This window comes from Rhinolophus sinicus, chromosome 10 (assembly GCF_057876585.1).
Source record: "Rhinolophus sinicus isolate RSI-liver-muscle chromosome 10, RSI-T2T, whole genome shotgun sequence".
In the NCBI taxonomy this organism is placed as follows: Eukaryota; Metazoa; Chordata; class Mammalia; order Chiroptera; family Rhinolophidae; genus Rhinolophus; species Rhinolophus sinicus.
The window spans coordinates 3,020,710-3,034,735 of record NC_142510.1 but is presented as its reverse complement, the minus strand read 5'-3'; the positions used below and the strand labels follow the sequence as shown (position 1 = coordinate 3,034,735).

Here is a 14,026-nt window from a genome sequence, read left to right as displayed (position 1 = left end):
GCTGCCTATACAAGTGTCTGGTCTTGAATTTATGCTCAACATATATATTGACTACTGAGCTGAATAACTGAGAGAAAAGAGGGAAAGAAAGAAAGGAAAAGGAACAGAGAGACCAAAGGATTGATTCTGATGTGCTTTCTTCTCCCTGGCTCTTGTCTTTGGCCCTTGTTTTTATTTTCCTTTATGTTGTGTTGTACCTGAGTCAGAGGAGCGATGACGCTGCATGTGGTCCAGACAGGCTCAGCTGACCCTAGATTGACCATGAACAGGACTGGGCTCAGCTTTACGTCCTCCTACGTGAAGCTCTTACGTAAAGCTCTTACGTAAAGGCCGCAGGCATGGGGGTTCGGCCGTGTCTGCGTGTGATAAGAGGTCCCCAACTGTAGATAAGCTGTCCCTGCAGGCACCATTTGCTGATACACACGTGTGGTTTTCCCTGGCATCAGAAGGTTCTAGTAATGTGACAGGGCCTTGGGCTCCCCTGGAAAGCCCCAGCTGGAGTCCAGGGAAGCACCTGCTGCCAGGGCAGACAATTCCCATCGGCATCGGCTTCCTTTGGCCCACTTGGGTAAAGAAGCACAGAGACCTTTCGGATGCCTGGGTCTCCTGGCCCAGCAGCCCCTGGGTTTCTGGTCGTGCCTCCAAGAAGCCTCCTGGAGGGCCCCCTTGCAAAGCATCCCCTCCCGGTGGAAGTAATGGGTCTGCTCTCCGCCGGCTGCTGCTTCTGTGGCTCTAGAAACAGGGCTGTGTCTTCTGGATCGGGAGGGAGATGTGCCGTGGAGGGAGGGGGCCCCAAGTATGTGCCAGGCACACCACCTGCAAGGGAGTGAGGCTCCCAAAGGCAGGGACTCGTCCTGTTCCCCAGTGTTTGCCCAGCAGCTAGCACCATGTCTGGCACATACTGGGTGCTCAAATGTTTCTGGAAACCTGAATGAAGCCTGTGAGGGCGTCATGATTATCCCCCTAATGCAGAGGCAGCAGCCCCGGCTGTACCTTCCGTTCCTGCAGTACCTGACACACTTGTAAATACCTGTTCGAGTTCTCCTTCCCCTGCCAGACCTTAAGCTCCAGGAAAGCAGGGAGTGTGTCTGATTGGTTCATGCTGTACCGCCGCTAGCACTGTGCCTGGCACATAGTAGGTGCTCAGCAAGTATTTCTTGAATGAATGACTGAATGCTGGGATGAATACATGGATGGTTGAAGCTCAGAGACACTGTGTATTTTATCTAAGGTCACACAGCAGAATGAGAGTTGAACCTCATCTCTGTGACCAGATGGCGGGCTCCACGAGGGCAGGGAGGAAGCCTGGTTCTTCTCACCAGGGGAACCTCAGCACCACGAACAGTGCCTGTGTAGAGTAGCTGCTCAGTAAATACTTGCTGAATGAATGAATGACTTCACAGAATGAGCTTTTAAAATTACTATTATTTTGCCACCATCTTTAAGGAGACAGGGGCCTCGTGTGCAGACACGTCACAAGCCCCGTTTTGAGAGAAGGCAGCATTAAAAGTACAGGCTGCTTTGGGGGAGCGGGAATGAAAGGGGAGAAAACAGGAGCAGGCTGACTCCAGTGTGAGCCCCCTTTTTGTGGCTGCAGCCCTGGCCTGCGTCGCCTCCCCAGCCAGCAATAAGTGACTCGCAGCCACGGAGCACAGGGTTTCCGCCTGCTGGTCACTGCGCCATCAGGGACAGGGTGGCCGAGAGCAGCAGAGGCAGCCAGAACTTCAGGAGCCCTGAAAGGAAAGCAATGACAGGGCCGCTCCTGGCACTGATGGCCCTTTGTGCAAAGCTCACATAAGATGCCTCCTCTGGAGTGGCCAGTTAGGAAAGGGACACCCTCTCTGCATTGATCAGTTAGAAAAAGGAAACTGTCTTTATCTGCCCTGAAAACCAAATAGAAAAAGGTGCCCTCCCAGGTGGACCAATTTGAAGAAGACAGCCTTTGCCTCTGGTACTAGGCCTGGTATCCCCTCCAAAGGGCCCTCTTGTGCAGTGCGCAACCTGCTCTACCATCCTTGGCGCTTTGGGATATTCACAGAGGACAAGCCTCTCAGGAACCCTTGAGTCTCGCTGGTGCTGGGTGAACTAGCTCAGGTCAAACTCGGTTGGTGGAAAAGCCCCCTTGGATCTAGGTGCCGGGGCCAGGAAGGCCACCGGTCACATGGATTCACTTTTCATCTACATTTGCAGACAAGCCCGTGGCCAAGAAAATCAAGGGCCATAGAGATGCCACCAGTCTGGCCTTTGAGGTCCGAGCAGAGAAGCAGACGGACAGGTTTTTGTTTGCCTGTTATGTTCAGCCAGGAACTAAGTGTGTTGCGTGGCTTGTAGTAACACCAGCATGTATGTGTCACCTGTGGGGTGGACCCTGAAAACAGTGTTAGACCTGAGCCATGAGGTTTCAGGAAGTATCTGAGCTGCAGGTCTAGAGTCTGTGCATGTCTGTTGTGTACAGGTCTGTGAGTGTGTACAGGTCTGTGAGTGTGTCTATACGTGCAAAGACGCACACAACGCTAGCTGTCTGTGCATCTGAGAGAGCAAATATGAATGTATGCACGGGATCCGTGTGTGTGCGCGCGTGTGCAAACATGTCGGATGATGTGTTCCCTCGTGTGCCCGTTGGTGCCTGCCTGTATCGCATACGCTATGGTGGGACAACGTGGGGGTATGAGCATATGTCCTGCCCCAGGCCCAGCCCTTTCGGCAGGTGCTGTCACCTCTTCAGAGCTCAGGCCAAGCAGGACGGCGCTCCCTGGGCCCACAGAAAAAAGCCCCAGAAGGTTCTAGCACAGGTACCTCTCAAGGAGCCGTCAACTTACCCAGATTGGTGGAAGCAGCGCTCGAGACTGTGGCCTGGCCACCTGCAGGGGAGAGAGAAGGTTCCGTGCGAGGAGAGGGCGTGCAAGCCCGGGAGAGGCCCGAGTCGGCTCTTCTCCTTGCAGCCAGAGGGGTCTTTCTGAGACCCCGATCTGAGCAGGTCACGCTCCTGCTTTAGGCCCTTCAGGGCTCCCCACTGTTTTCAGGAGAAAGACCGAAAACCTTAGCAAGAACTACCAGGCCCCACACGGCCTGGGCCCACCTGCATCAGCCCACCCCCCACCGATCTCCTCCTCCTGCTCCCAGCCGGCCTGGTCTTCTTGCAGCTACTGTCGCAGGCTGGGCTCCCCACCGCAGGCCCTTCGCCCGTGCTGTACCCTCTGCCTGGGATTCCCTCCCTTCACCCCCTTCCCCTGACCCCTCTTAGGTAATCCCTCCTCAGCTTCCAGATCTCAGCTCCATTCTGCCCCCGTCCTCCAGACAGGGTCTGGTTCCTCTGTTGTAAGAGCTCAGAGTTCCTAATAGATTTTCTTGAGCACACTTGTCACAATATCTACCCATCATCCATCTATCTATCTATCTATCTATCTATCTATCTATCTATCTATCTATCTATCTATCTATCTATCTATCTATGATTCTTTGAATGATGCCCCCCCACACACACACACACACTGGTCCATAAGCTCCATGCAAGCTGGGCTTGTATCTGTTTTGCTCACCGTGGGATCCCCACGGGGCCTGGCACACAGTAGGCACAAGAACGTATGTGTGGAATGAATGAATGAATGAATGAGTGAATGGGAACTGCAAAGAAGCAGGCAGCTTCTAGTCCATATTGCCCCCCAGAATCCACGTGCTCCAGCTCGTCAGACCCCAGCACCAGGTTCTGTCCCTCCTCGTCCCAGGACAGTGTGGCCCACCTGGAACGTGGGGAGGGGGAGGAGTGGCCCTCTTACCTTTCCGCATGATGGGACCCAAGTTCAGGACATGGGTTGGGTCTGTGACGCCCCTACTGAGGGATCTGGTCCTGGAGCAGGTCTGCAGGGACAGGGCGACAAACTGTCCCGTGAGGGGCCCTGTGGTCCCGCCCTGGGGCGGGGGCTGCACCCCTCAGAGGAGTGGCCCCCTGCCTCAGGCTGGGGCTTGAGTGTGGGGGTGGCAGGAGTCGTTAGGGTCCCTGGGTTCCCGCCCATCACCACCACTTCTCAGACATCTGATCTTAGGAACGTCATTTAAGTTCTCTGAGCGTCTCTCCCCATATAAAAAAGGGGATTCCCAAAATAAGGACCTTACCGAGTTGCTGCACAGAGTTAAAAAGGTGACACAGATAAGGTGTGCACACACGGTGCTTTAAAACGTCAGCCTCTGCTAGGAGAACGCAGCCCCAGGTACGCCAGCGCACTGCAGGGATGCCCCCTGAGCTCCCAGCATCTTAGGTCTCCTTCTGCACCCACCCCCCACCCCACTGCTCAGAGAAACAGCAGAACCACCTGTTCAGTTTTTCAGATCTGGTGGCCGGATGTCTTTGGTCTGGGGAGCCGGGCGAGGGGAGGCCCGGCAAACAGGCTGAGGGAGGGGAGGCAACTCACGGGTTTGCACTTTTCATTCCCGGTGTCACAGAGATACACTTCACAGTGTAGGTAGACCAGGTCGTGGTTCCCCGCAAATCGGAACATTTGGACCGCAAACCGGCCCTGAGGGGACTCCCCGTTCTCCACCACCTGGATGGTGGCGTCCTCAGCACGTGGACACCTGAGAGGGTTATGTCAGACAAGGGGGTGGGTTAAGCAAGCACGCGGGGGCCTGACTTCCTGGGTTCAAATCTCATTCCACCACCCATTGGCTGTGTGACCTTGGGTAATTACTTAATCTCTCTGTGCCCCAGTTCCCCCATTTGTGTACAGGGAATAATAACTGTAACCCATATCATAGGACAGTTGTGAGGATTAAGCGAGTTATTTTTCAAAGTGCTACTACAGTACGTGGCACACAGTCGGTGCTACATACTTATGGTGCCAGAGTAAAACTGTCATCAGCACTTAGTTGAAACTATCCTGAAGTTAGCACTTTCTGATTTCCCAGGAAATGGCATTTGGGAATCATTAGCTATGTTTATTGGCATCCAGCATGGCCCTTGGCAGCCCCATGCACTCAAGCAGAGCAGGGCTCCCAAGTCCCCTCTGGCCACTCTCACTGTCTCCTTAAGCATCCGGTGACATTCTGGCACCTACCCTAGACTGGTGGCCCTCGACCCAGCGCCCACACACGCCCAGATAGAAAAACACAAGCATTTCTTCCTGCTTCCTTTGCAAAACTCTCCAAGCTTTCCACACTGTACACGCAGCACTTTTTCACTCAGAAAAAAGAAAGTTTAAAATTCCCCACACAGTAGGTAGTATTTATGCCATTTCACATGGTGAGAGCCTGAATATTCAGACAGATGAGCTGACTTGTGTTTCAGAACTAGGAGACAGCAAAGCCAAGATCTGACCCCAAATCTCCATGCCCCCCATCACGATCATGCCAGCCTTCTCCAAATCCCAGTTGTTCTTCGTCTTGGCTAGACACTACCTTTGCGAATGCTATCCTGTGTTTCCCAAATAACTCACTTACGACTCTTCTTTAAATCTACTTACATTTGTACTGAAATACAGCTCGTGTTTTATGGCTAGACCACAAATAGCAAACGGGTATTACTGACCATGCGTCAAATATGACCATACGACGAAATACAAAGTAAAACAGTGCTGTTAAATTTCAGTTAGACACAGGGGTCTGCCCAAGGCCCTAAAACAACAGACTTTGCTTTGTGGTTGTTATTATTATTGCAAAGGAGATGAGCAAGGAGCAGAGCGGTGTGAGGCAGGTGGGCGCCCACCTGAGGCTTCCCCCTGGGTGTCAGCAGGCAGATTCTAAGAGAACTGGGACAGGAAGAGGTCGCTTCTCCGGCTGCCAAGCCCCTCCCCAGCCCTGTGTCAGGTTTTCTTTCATAGCCTCATTATCAGTAACACGCTATCGATTGCACTTTCGTTTAATTGCTGGTCGCCCCCCTGCTGCACCCCCCCCCCCCAATATCATCTGTAGGCAGGCAAAGGTTTTTGTCCCTTCTGTTCACTGTGTTATCCACAGAGCCTGGCACGTAGGGAGCTTTCAAAAGTATCTGTTCCGTTTATGAAATGAAACTGTGAACTACTTTCTCACGGAGCGGTTCAAGGTTCTCTCATGCCTTTTGCATAGAAGCAGCCCACCTGTGTCCTCCCGGTTTCACCTGGCCCTTGGCCAGCTGTGCCCGCACCTTTCCCCTCCCAGCCGGGTGCCAGGCTGCCTTCTGCCCTTGCCGTCAGGTTTATCACCCTTTTCTGAGACCTGCCCCCCACCTCAGCCTTCTGGGGAAGCCCATGCATCCCTCCTCAAAAATAACATCTTAAGTGCCTACAATAAAGTACATCAGGTTATAAAGGAAACCAATTAAATCAAAGCATAGTTCTCAGAGTATGAAAACCTCCGGTATGTGCATTCTACATTTACGTATCTATTATATACGTGTATGTACTTACCAGTACGCGTACTAGACAACACGTTACATAAGGCGAAGCAGTAGAAATTCTAATACCGTCGTCACTGAAAAGTACTGAGGAGTGTAAGTGTCGTCACGTGTCCCGCTAATACTTCTGGGGTTGGCTGCCCATTCCTCACAGTGGCTAGATTTCAGCCGGAGGTCAGTGAATATAAAGATGGGCTTTATATTCCCGCGTCCGCGTCCAGAGACCCCGTGAGCTCCGTCCGTGGGCCTTACCTGTCCTGGATGATGAAGTACTTCAGGGGGTCAGTGGCGATGCCGCTGGGCGTGGCGTAGCAGTTGGTCATCAGCAGTGCAAAGCGAGACAGGTCGCCTCCGTCCAGCACGGCGCCCACGTAGAGAAAGGCCTCGGTGGACAGGGTCACGGAGGAGCCTTGGTAGGGCCGCGTGTACGCGGGGCCCTGGAAGAGCGCCATCCGCACGGTGAACAGGCCGGTCCCGCCCACGCTGATGTTCAGGGTGCTGTGGGGGGGGGGGGCTGGTGAGGGGACCAGAGCTGAGAGTAGCGACAGATGGGCCCCCTCTCTGGTCTGGTTCCTGGGCGACCCCTGGCAGTGGTTTGCGTTTCTATCCAGCAGTCGCACTGGAATCTACCAACCACTGCTTTGTCACTGCCATGGGCACACAGGGGCACCTCAGGATCTTGTGGAAACGCAGGTTCTGAGTCAGCAGGTCTGGGGTGGGGCTCAGGTTCTGCATTTCTAACAGGCTCCCAGGGGAGGCTGCTGCTGCCGCTCCACAGACTCCATTTTTGGGACCGTGTCCACCCCCTCACTTAGTGGCCCTCACTTTCAAGATGTGCAGCACACAAATTCCCAAGGGAATCACCTAGAGTTCTCCTTTGGGCTCAACCTGGAACAGTTCAAAGGGATGGGTTGGGGGCAGGCCTTGGTCAGAGTTCTGGTTCACGGACAAGAGAAGATGGGGGATTTGAAGCGGCTGATTTTTAACTCCACTGAAAACAGCCATATTGACGAGGGCGTCACGGGACGATCCCACAAAGGCCCCGGGAAATAAGAACTGCTCAGTGACGTGGCAGGCCATTGACCAGGTGACACTGGGTTTGAATTCAGAGCTGGACAGGGGCAAGACGTCCAGCTCCAGCCAGAGAGGTTTGCACACAGATGTGTTGTTCCCTGGAGCCTGCCCTGTCTGGGACGTGGCCACATCGGGGCCAGCGCACTGCCGGGCCAGGCGCGGCTCCACAAAGGCAGACTTCTTCCCCCCAGGCGCCCTCATCAGGGCCCAGCAGCCTTTCCTGAGTCTGGTTGGCCCAGAGAACACAAAGTCATGGGCACGTTTCACAGTGAAGGTCAGGGTGGAGTGGGGGCTCTGGGCCTGAGGGCCTAGGTTTGCCTCCCAGCTCTGCCACTTACTAGACTCTGTAACTTTGGGCACGTTAGTCAACCTTCTCGAGCCTCAGTTTCCATATCTGTATAATGGGGATAATAACCATACCGACACCTCCCAGATGCGCTAAGATTTCAAGGAGATGCTCTGTTGTGCGTTTAGCACCATGTCTGACGTGCAGTCAGCTCATTGGCCTGTGGTTCATCCTATTCGGAGATTTGCAGTTTCAGCAGCAGCAGAACCCGTGAATATTTTTAAACATGGAAACCTCATGTGGCACTAATATGGGTGGAACTTCTCTGGCTCAACCCACAGGCATCCCCAGGGGTCCTCCTTAAAGACCCTCAGACTCCAAGAAGCATAATTTGGGAATCCTTCGCTAATCAAACTCCTACTTACAGAGAAGGAAGGAGACTGAAGTCCAAATGTGGGAGGTGATTTGCCCAAAGTCCCACAGCAGCTCTAAGTGAGAGCTTCCCACTTCCTTCCAGCCCAACCACCCCACCCTTCTGATAAGCCAGCGACCCTGATATTCGCGTCACATCTGCAGAGCTGTCGTGCTGCTAGGGGCTATCAGCTTCCCAAAGCCGCCTTTATGTGACACAGCCTGGATCTGAATCTGGACGCCAGGCTTCCCGGCTGGGATCCCCCCAGTCCCCCAGCCAGCTCCTGATGGGAGGCAGTTGACAGGGAAGCTGAGGGCCTCGTGGTTGAGGCATTGAGGGGTGGAGCTGGCCAGGGGCGCTGGCTGGGGACCCCCCCTGGCCGCACCTGACCATCGGCTGCAGGGAGGTCTGCAGGCTGACTTTCATGTCCAGCGGGTAGGAGCACCCGAAGTTGATACGGGTATCAACGTCACGGATGATGATGGCATCTGCCAGGTAGAGGGTGTTGCTGTACGTGGCATGCGTTTCATTCTTCTGCATTGGGGGGCAGGGTGGGGCGGAGAGAAAGGGCATGAGAAGCTGAGTAGGGCTCAAATCCAAAGGGCTTTTCTCCAGTCACCTGGGAGCTGCCCTCCTAGTTTCCTCGATCAAAAGTTACAACAGCAACCTTTTATGAGCACATGTCACGTGCAAGGGCCTGAGTTAAATGCTCGTCCTGCATCCCTGTCTTAGGCCTGTCACTGACCCTAAGAGGGCACCCCCCTGCCCCGTGATGAGACAGAGGTTCACAGAAACTGAGTGACTCGGGACCTGGCCCACAGCGCGCGGGACCTGTGAGCCTGGGCTCTTCCCTTACGCTGTGCTTCCTCTGCCAAATAGCAGTGATGGGACTTCCGAGTCGTTCATTTCTTCTTCCCTTCTTTGCCTTCTGCCCTTTGCGGGGCGGGGGGTGAGGGAGTAGGAGGAAGCACCGCTCCACTTACACGCTGAGCTCTGGGTCCCTATTCGGGGGGCTTCTATAGGTGAGATCCAGGTTCTCCCCACACCCGCCTCCCAGGACCTGCTTCTGAACCCCGCATGATATCTACTGGCCTAGAACAATCATGGCCTTGTCTGGGCCCTACTCTTCCCATCTGTCAAATGGGAGACTGTCAGCAGGGAGCGCCCTCTTTATCTGAAGCGAACTTTCACTGAGCACCTACTATGTGCCAGGCACTGCCCCACTCATTCCACATGCGTTACCTCATTTAACCCTCTGCTGACCCTACACAGTAGGTACTATTACTACATTTTACAGTTGAGGTAACTGAGGCACCACCCAGCTAACCAGACAACTTGCCCAAGCTCTACGACTAGTAAGTGGCAGAGCTGGGGCTTGAGGCAGGCAGTGCCGCAGCCCTGTCACACACTGGCCAGCACGTACCGTCATCACTGTCCCACAGGGGCCATCCCTGGCCGGGGTCACCACAGACATCCACACCCGGTCACCCCTCTCAGTGAAGCCCGAGCACTGGCTGTCACGTAGGTACATGAAGACCTTCTCAAAGTGCAGGCTCTTCAGCTGGCACTTGCTCAGGGACACTTTGATGTCGTTGGCCCCACACTCCAGCCTGTACTCCAGGAGGGAGCGCTCTGAAACAGACAGGGAAGGCAGGATTGGAGACCTGTGCCCACCATTTGGGGGTCCAGCATGTGCCCCAGGGCCCAGCTCAGAGCAGCCCTGCTCTGGTCTCGCTGGGGTACCCCCTTCAGAGTGATGGAGACCAAGACTGGCTTCTGAGCCTCCCTGGATGGACCCAAGGGGCCAATCATTACCCCCGTTACCCGAAGTGTGGGACGCGTATGAAAAATAAGATGAGTTGGGGTCTTCACGGTCCCACTGTTAAAGAACATCGCATCCAAGGTTTTTGTTTGTTTTTAAATTCGAGCTCCTCAGTGAATTGCACCCTTTCTACATGGAGGAGACAGTCCTTACTAGCAGCTAATGCTTCGAATGCTGTACACTTGTTCATTTCCCTCCTAAAACAACAGAGCTCAGTCCCGGAGCTGTGCTTGGAGCATGCAGTGAAGTCGGCTGGGTTGTTTTCAACCTCAGGAAGAAGGCTGGGGGTGAGGAGGTCCCAAGCCCTGGCAGTTTGGGGTCCACTAACTTGCTGGTTTTAATGCATGTTGCTGGCCCGGCCCCTGTGTGTCCCCACACACAGGAATGGCTGACATTTCTCCGCGCCTCCCCCACCCCACCGGCCTCACCGGTGCCGGTACTGTTGGAGTCCTCTTTGCACTCGCAGCGCCACCTGCCGTTGTCCGATATGCAGACCTCTTCCACACTGCACTCCTCACACGTCCCGTCCACGGAGCTGGGGTCTGCAGGGTCACAGACAGTCAGCGAGGGTGCGCGCCAGTCGCCCGCAGTGCCCGTCGGGGTGGCGGGGATCCCCTGCTCACCTGTGCAGTACGCCAGATGGCACTCGGGCGGCGGCTGCAGGTTGTACACGTAGTAGCCGCCGGCACAGGCCTTCACCTGGACGGGCGCATCCCACAGGCAGCAGTCGCCGTTCCAGTGCGCGCAGGCCGTGCGGTTCACGATGCCCTCGTCGCTGGACGGGTGCGTGCCGTTGAGCCACATGGGCGCGGCCGTGTTGCAGTGCAGGGTGGGCACGCAGGTCTCGGCCAGGCGCGCGCCGCCGCGCCCCACGAAGCGGTACCAGCCGAACAGGCCCGTGTCGCAGGTGTAGCCCGGCCCGTGCTCGGCGCTGCGCCAGTACTGGTCCAGGGTGCGGTGCGCCTGGCACGGATCGGCGCACACGAGCGCCTCGCCCTGGGCCACGCAGTCCAGCCCGGGCCCACAGGAGCCCGGGGAGCACTCGCAGGACCACCCGTCCCCCCAGTAGCCCGCGGGGCACACGCACGAGTAGTTGCCGTAGCCATTGATGCAGGTGGCCAGAGGATGACAGCCGCTGAGCCCCGGCTCCGCGCACTCGTCCACGTCGGTACAGTGGAGCTCGGGTGTCAGGCGGAAGCCCTGGGCGCATGCGCACACGTAGGAGCCCAGCACGTTCACGCAGCGGCTGCCCCCCGAGCAGTTGTGGGCCTCCGGGTTGGCGCATTCGTCCAGGTCCACGCACTCCAGGCCGTCACCAGTGAAGCCCTCTTTGCAGGAGCACGTGGTAGCAGCCCCTGCCTCCATGCAAGTGGCATTGCTGTGGCATTCAGAGCAATTTCCTGCAGACAGAAGGGCCCAGCCTCAGAGTAGGATTTCCGTGACCCTGTCGACCCTTTGACCACCTTTGCACATTATACACGTTTTATCCCCATTTCCTTCCCTTCCTGGTAAACCTTCCATAAGACTGATCTGTGTGGCGTCCTCTCTGGAAACTCCCCCAAACGGCTGTGAGGGTCACACGCTGTGTGCGCGCCCCGACAGTAATAAGAACAGTGAGCTGTCGTTCATTAGGTAGGAACTGTATGCCAGACCCCGGCATATGCACATTCATTATTGATATGTTGAATTCCCCCCCACAGGCCCTGACGGATCCTTTTCACATTGACTCTTATTTTAACGATGAGGACTGAAGTTCAGAGGTTTAAGCCACTTGTCCATACGCAGCAGCGTCAGGACACAAAGCCAGGTGGCACGGCCACGGAGTGTGCACTCTCAGTCACTCGTTACTGCGCCTCCAGCTCCTGGGGGGGACACGGTGCCCGGCTTCCTTCCCCAGGGAGAAGCTGAAAGCAGAGTGAGCGCCACACACCACCCAATGGAATGACCTCTTAAGTGTGAACGCCCCCCGGGTGTGTTTAAATCTCCTGTGCGGCTGAGTGTGTTCCCGGCCTTGCAGTCAAGTGCCAGGGGCCTTAGTGCTGCGCTAGACCCTGGCCTCTCTGTGTGCGGCCCCAGGACCACAGCGTCAGCATCACCTGGGAGCTTGTCCGAAATGCAGTCTCAGGCCCCACTATTCCTGGGTGAGTTCTGTGTACGTGACATGTAAGAATCGGATTCAGCATAAGGGCTCTGCAAATCCTAAGCATCAAAGAAGAGGAATGGAGCCTCCCCTGCTAAGGGCAGCACTGCCCCCTACACGCACGTGCGCGCACACACGCACACACCACCACTTACTAGCTTCCGAGGTGTCTTCGGCTGCAGCTGTGATGACCCAGGAGGCCACCACCACCACTACCAGGGGCACTGAGGTCAGAGCAAAGAGCCGCCCCATGCTTTCTGCTTTATACAGCTACTGGTTCCGAGAAGACCTGCCCAAAGGTGAGGCCAAGCTGGCCCCTTGGGCTTTCCTTTCTGATGCCCGAAGTCCTGTGAATAGAGATGGGCAGGATAAATGCACGCTCTCACCCCGCTCCGCAGAGCCAGGAGCCGCGGGAGACGCCTTGTGCCAGAAGTACAAAAGGGGTGCAGTGCTGCGGCCCTGGCTTTGGTGGGATTTCCCCTCTGTGATCCCACCCTTACTCCCACCCACATCCCAGCCTCGGCCCCCCTCCCCAACCCCCCCAACTCCTTGCATTTGAAAGAACTGAGTCTCTTGTAGCTCTGGAAGCAGCCGCAGGATGAGGTGCGTCCCGAACTCAGCACCTTACAGGAGGCAGCTTCGGGCTTCAACAGCCAACTCCTGGGAACTTTCAGCATGCCCAGATCCATTATTCACTCAACAAACATTTATTGTGTCACTATTATGTGCCAAACGGAACGACACAGCAAGAAAAACAATGACCAGGACAGAGTCCCCGACTTCACGCAACTCATATATTGTAAAGAAGTGGCTGGAGATAAGCAGTCTGAGAGGTGATTAACTTGCATCATGCATTTGAATGTTTCCAGAGTGGTCACTTCTTGTTTCACCCAACGGCTGAAATAACCCTAAGTGGGTACTACTATGACCCGTTTTTAAAGCAGCAAGAGTGGGTCGCACGCTGGTTGTGTGTGTGACTTGGAGCTGCCACCAGATTCCCATCCCCGTTTTCCCAGTCACTAACAGTGTGACATCACGCAACGTATTTCAATTCACTAAGACTCAGTTTCCCCATCCGTGAAATGGGGGCCACTGCTTCCACAAATCAAGTGCCTGTGACATGCCAGGCTGAGTCTGAAGAGGTCTTCAAAAAAACTTGTGTTCTAGAACCGTGGTTTCCCAGCTTTCGTAACCATGATCTGCTAGAGGGGAAATGTCTTCTGCCGTGACCCAGTGCCATTGCTTGTGCATGAGTGTGTGTGTGTGTTTGCACACACACAGACACACACACGAAATAAGTTTTTATAAAACAATTCCTATGTAGTCTATTGTATTAAAAGACTATTTTAGATACTAATATAATCTACACATGATTCCATGACCCACTGAATGGTTTGACCTATCGTTTGAAAACCACTCTGGTGGGTAATGGCCAACTGTACATTGTCGTCACAGGGATTAACTATGGTGATATTTGCAAAGCAGGGCCTGGCACATCGCAAATGCTCACTGCTGCATCCCCAGGGCCTGGAACATAGTAGGCACTTCATTAATATTCGTTGAACGCGTGAAAAAATAGTAGCCATTGCTACAGGACCAAAGAGGGAGAGATTGACTTACCAAGAATCCCGAAGGAAGCCACTGTCCGCAGAGTAATGACTCAATCTAGGTCTGAGCCAAGTTCCAATCTCTTAATTTCCTCTCCCCCTTCCTCCAGCAGAATGGAAACCAGCAGAAGACTGGGTGGCGGAGAAGTGGCTGGGAGAAGAGACGGCTGCGTCCCCTTCAGGTAGGCTTTACCTGAAGCCAGAGAGGTAGAATTCATCCATTTCCAAGTGTGTGCCCATAAGTGGGCCTCTGCCCCTGCCTGGCGTTCTGTCCTGCTTTTATTGTCTGACTCTGTTTCTTGAGAGTTTTTTTTTCTTGGG

General features: G+C 54.8%; 1 protein-coding gene across 1 annotated transcript; it reads right to left on the bottom strand.

The window, feature by feature from the left end:
• Window positions 1-1,405: 1,405 nt before the first annotated feature.
• UMOD (uromodulin) lies at window positions 1,406-13,977 on the bottom strand. Its single transcript, XM_019751612.3, has 11 exons — window positions 13,719-13,977; window positions 12,254-12,445; window positions 10,582-11,358; window positions 10,387-10,500; window positions 9,560-9,768; window positions 8,522-8,670; window positions 6,617-6,862; window positions 4,410-4,572; window positions 3,777-3,858; window positions 2,820-2,861; window positions 1,406-1,733 (listed from the first exon to the last, which is right to left on the bottom strand). The coding sequence occupies exons 2-11, from the start codon at window positions 12,348-12,350 to the stop codon at window positions 1,672-1,674; spliced, it is 1,941 nt and encodes a 646-aa protein (XP_019607171.3). The 5' UTR covers window positions 12,351-12,445; window positions 13,719-13,977; the 3' UTR covers window positions 1,406-1,671.
• Window positions 13,978-14,026: the final 49 nt, after the last annotated feature.

Coding starts and splice junctions, on each gene's coding strand:
- UMOD (XM_019751612.3), bottom strand. CDS start 12,350: ATGGGGCGGCTCTTTGCTCTGACCTCAGTGCCCCTGGTAGTGGTGGTG. Junction 9,769..10,386: donor CTCCAACAGTACCGGCACCG/GTGAGGCCGGTG, acceptor TGTCTGTTTCAG/AGCGCTCCCTCCTGGAGTAC. Junction 6,863..8,521: donor TCCCTGCAGCCGATGGTCAG/GTGCGGCCAGGG, acceptor CCCCCCCCACAG/CACCCTGAACATCAGCGTGG.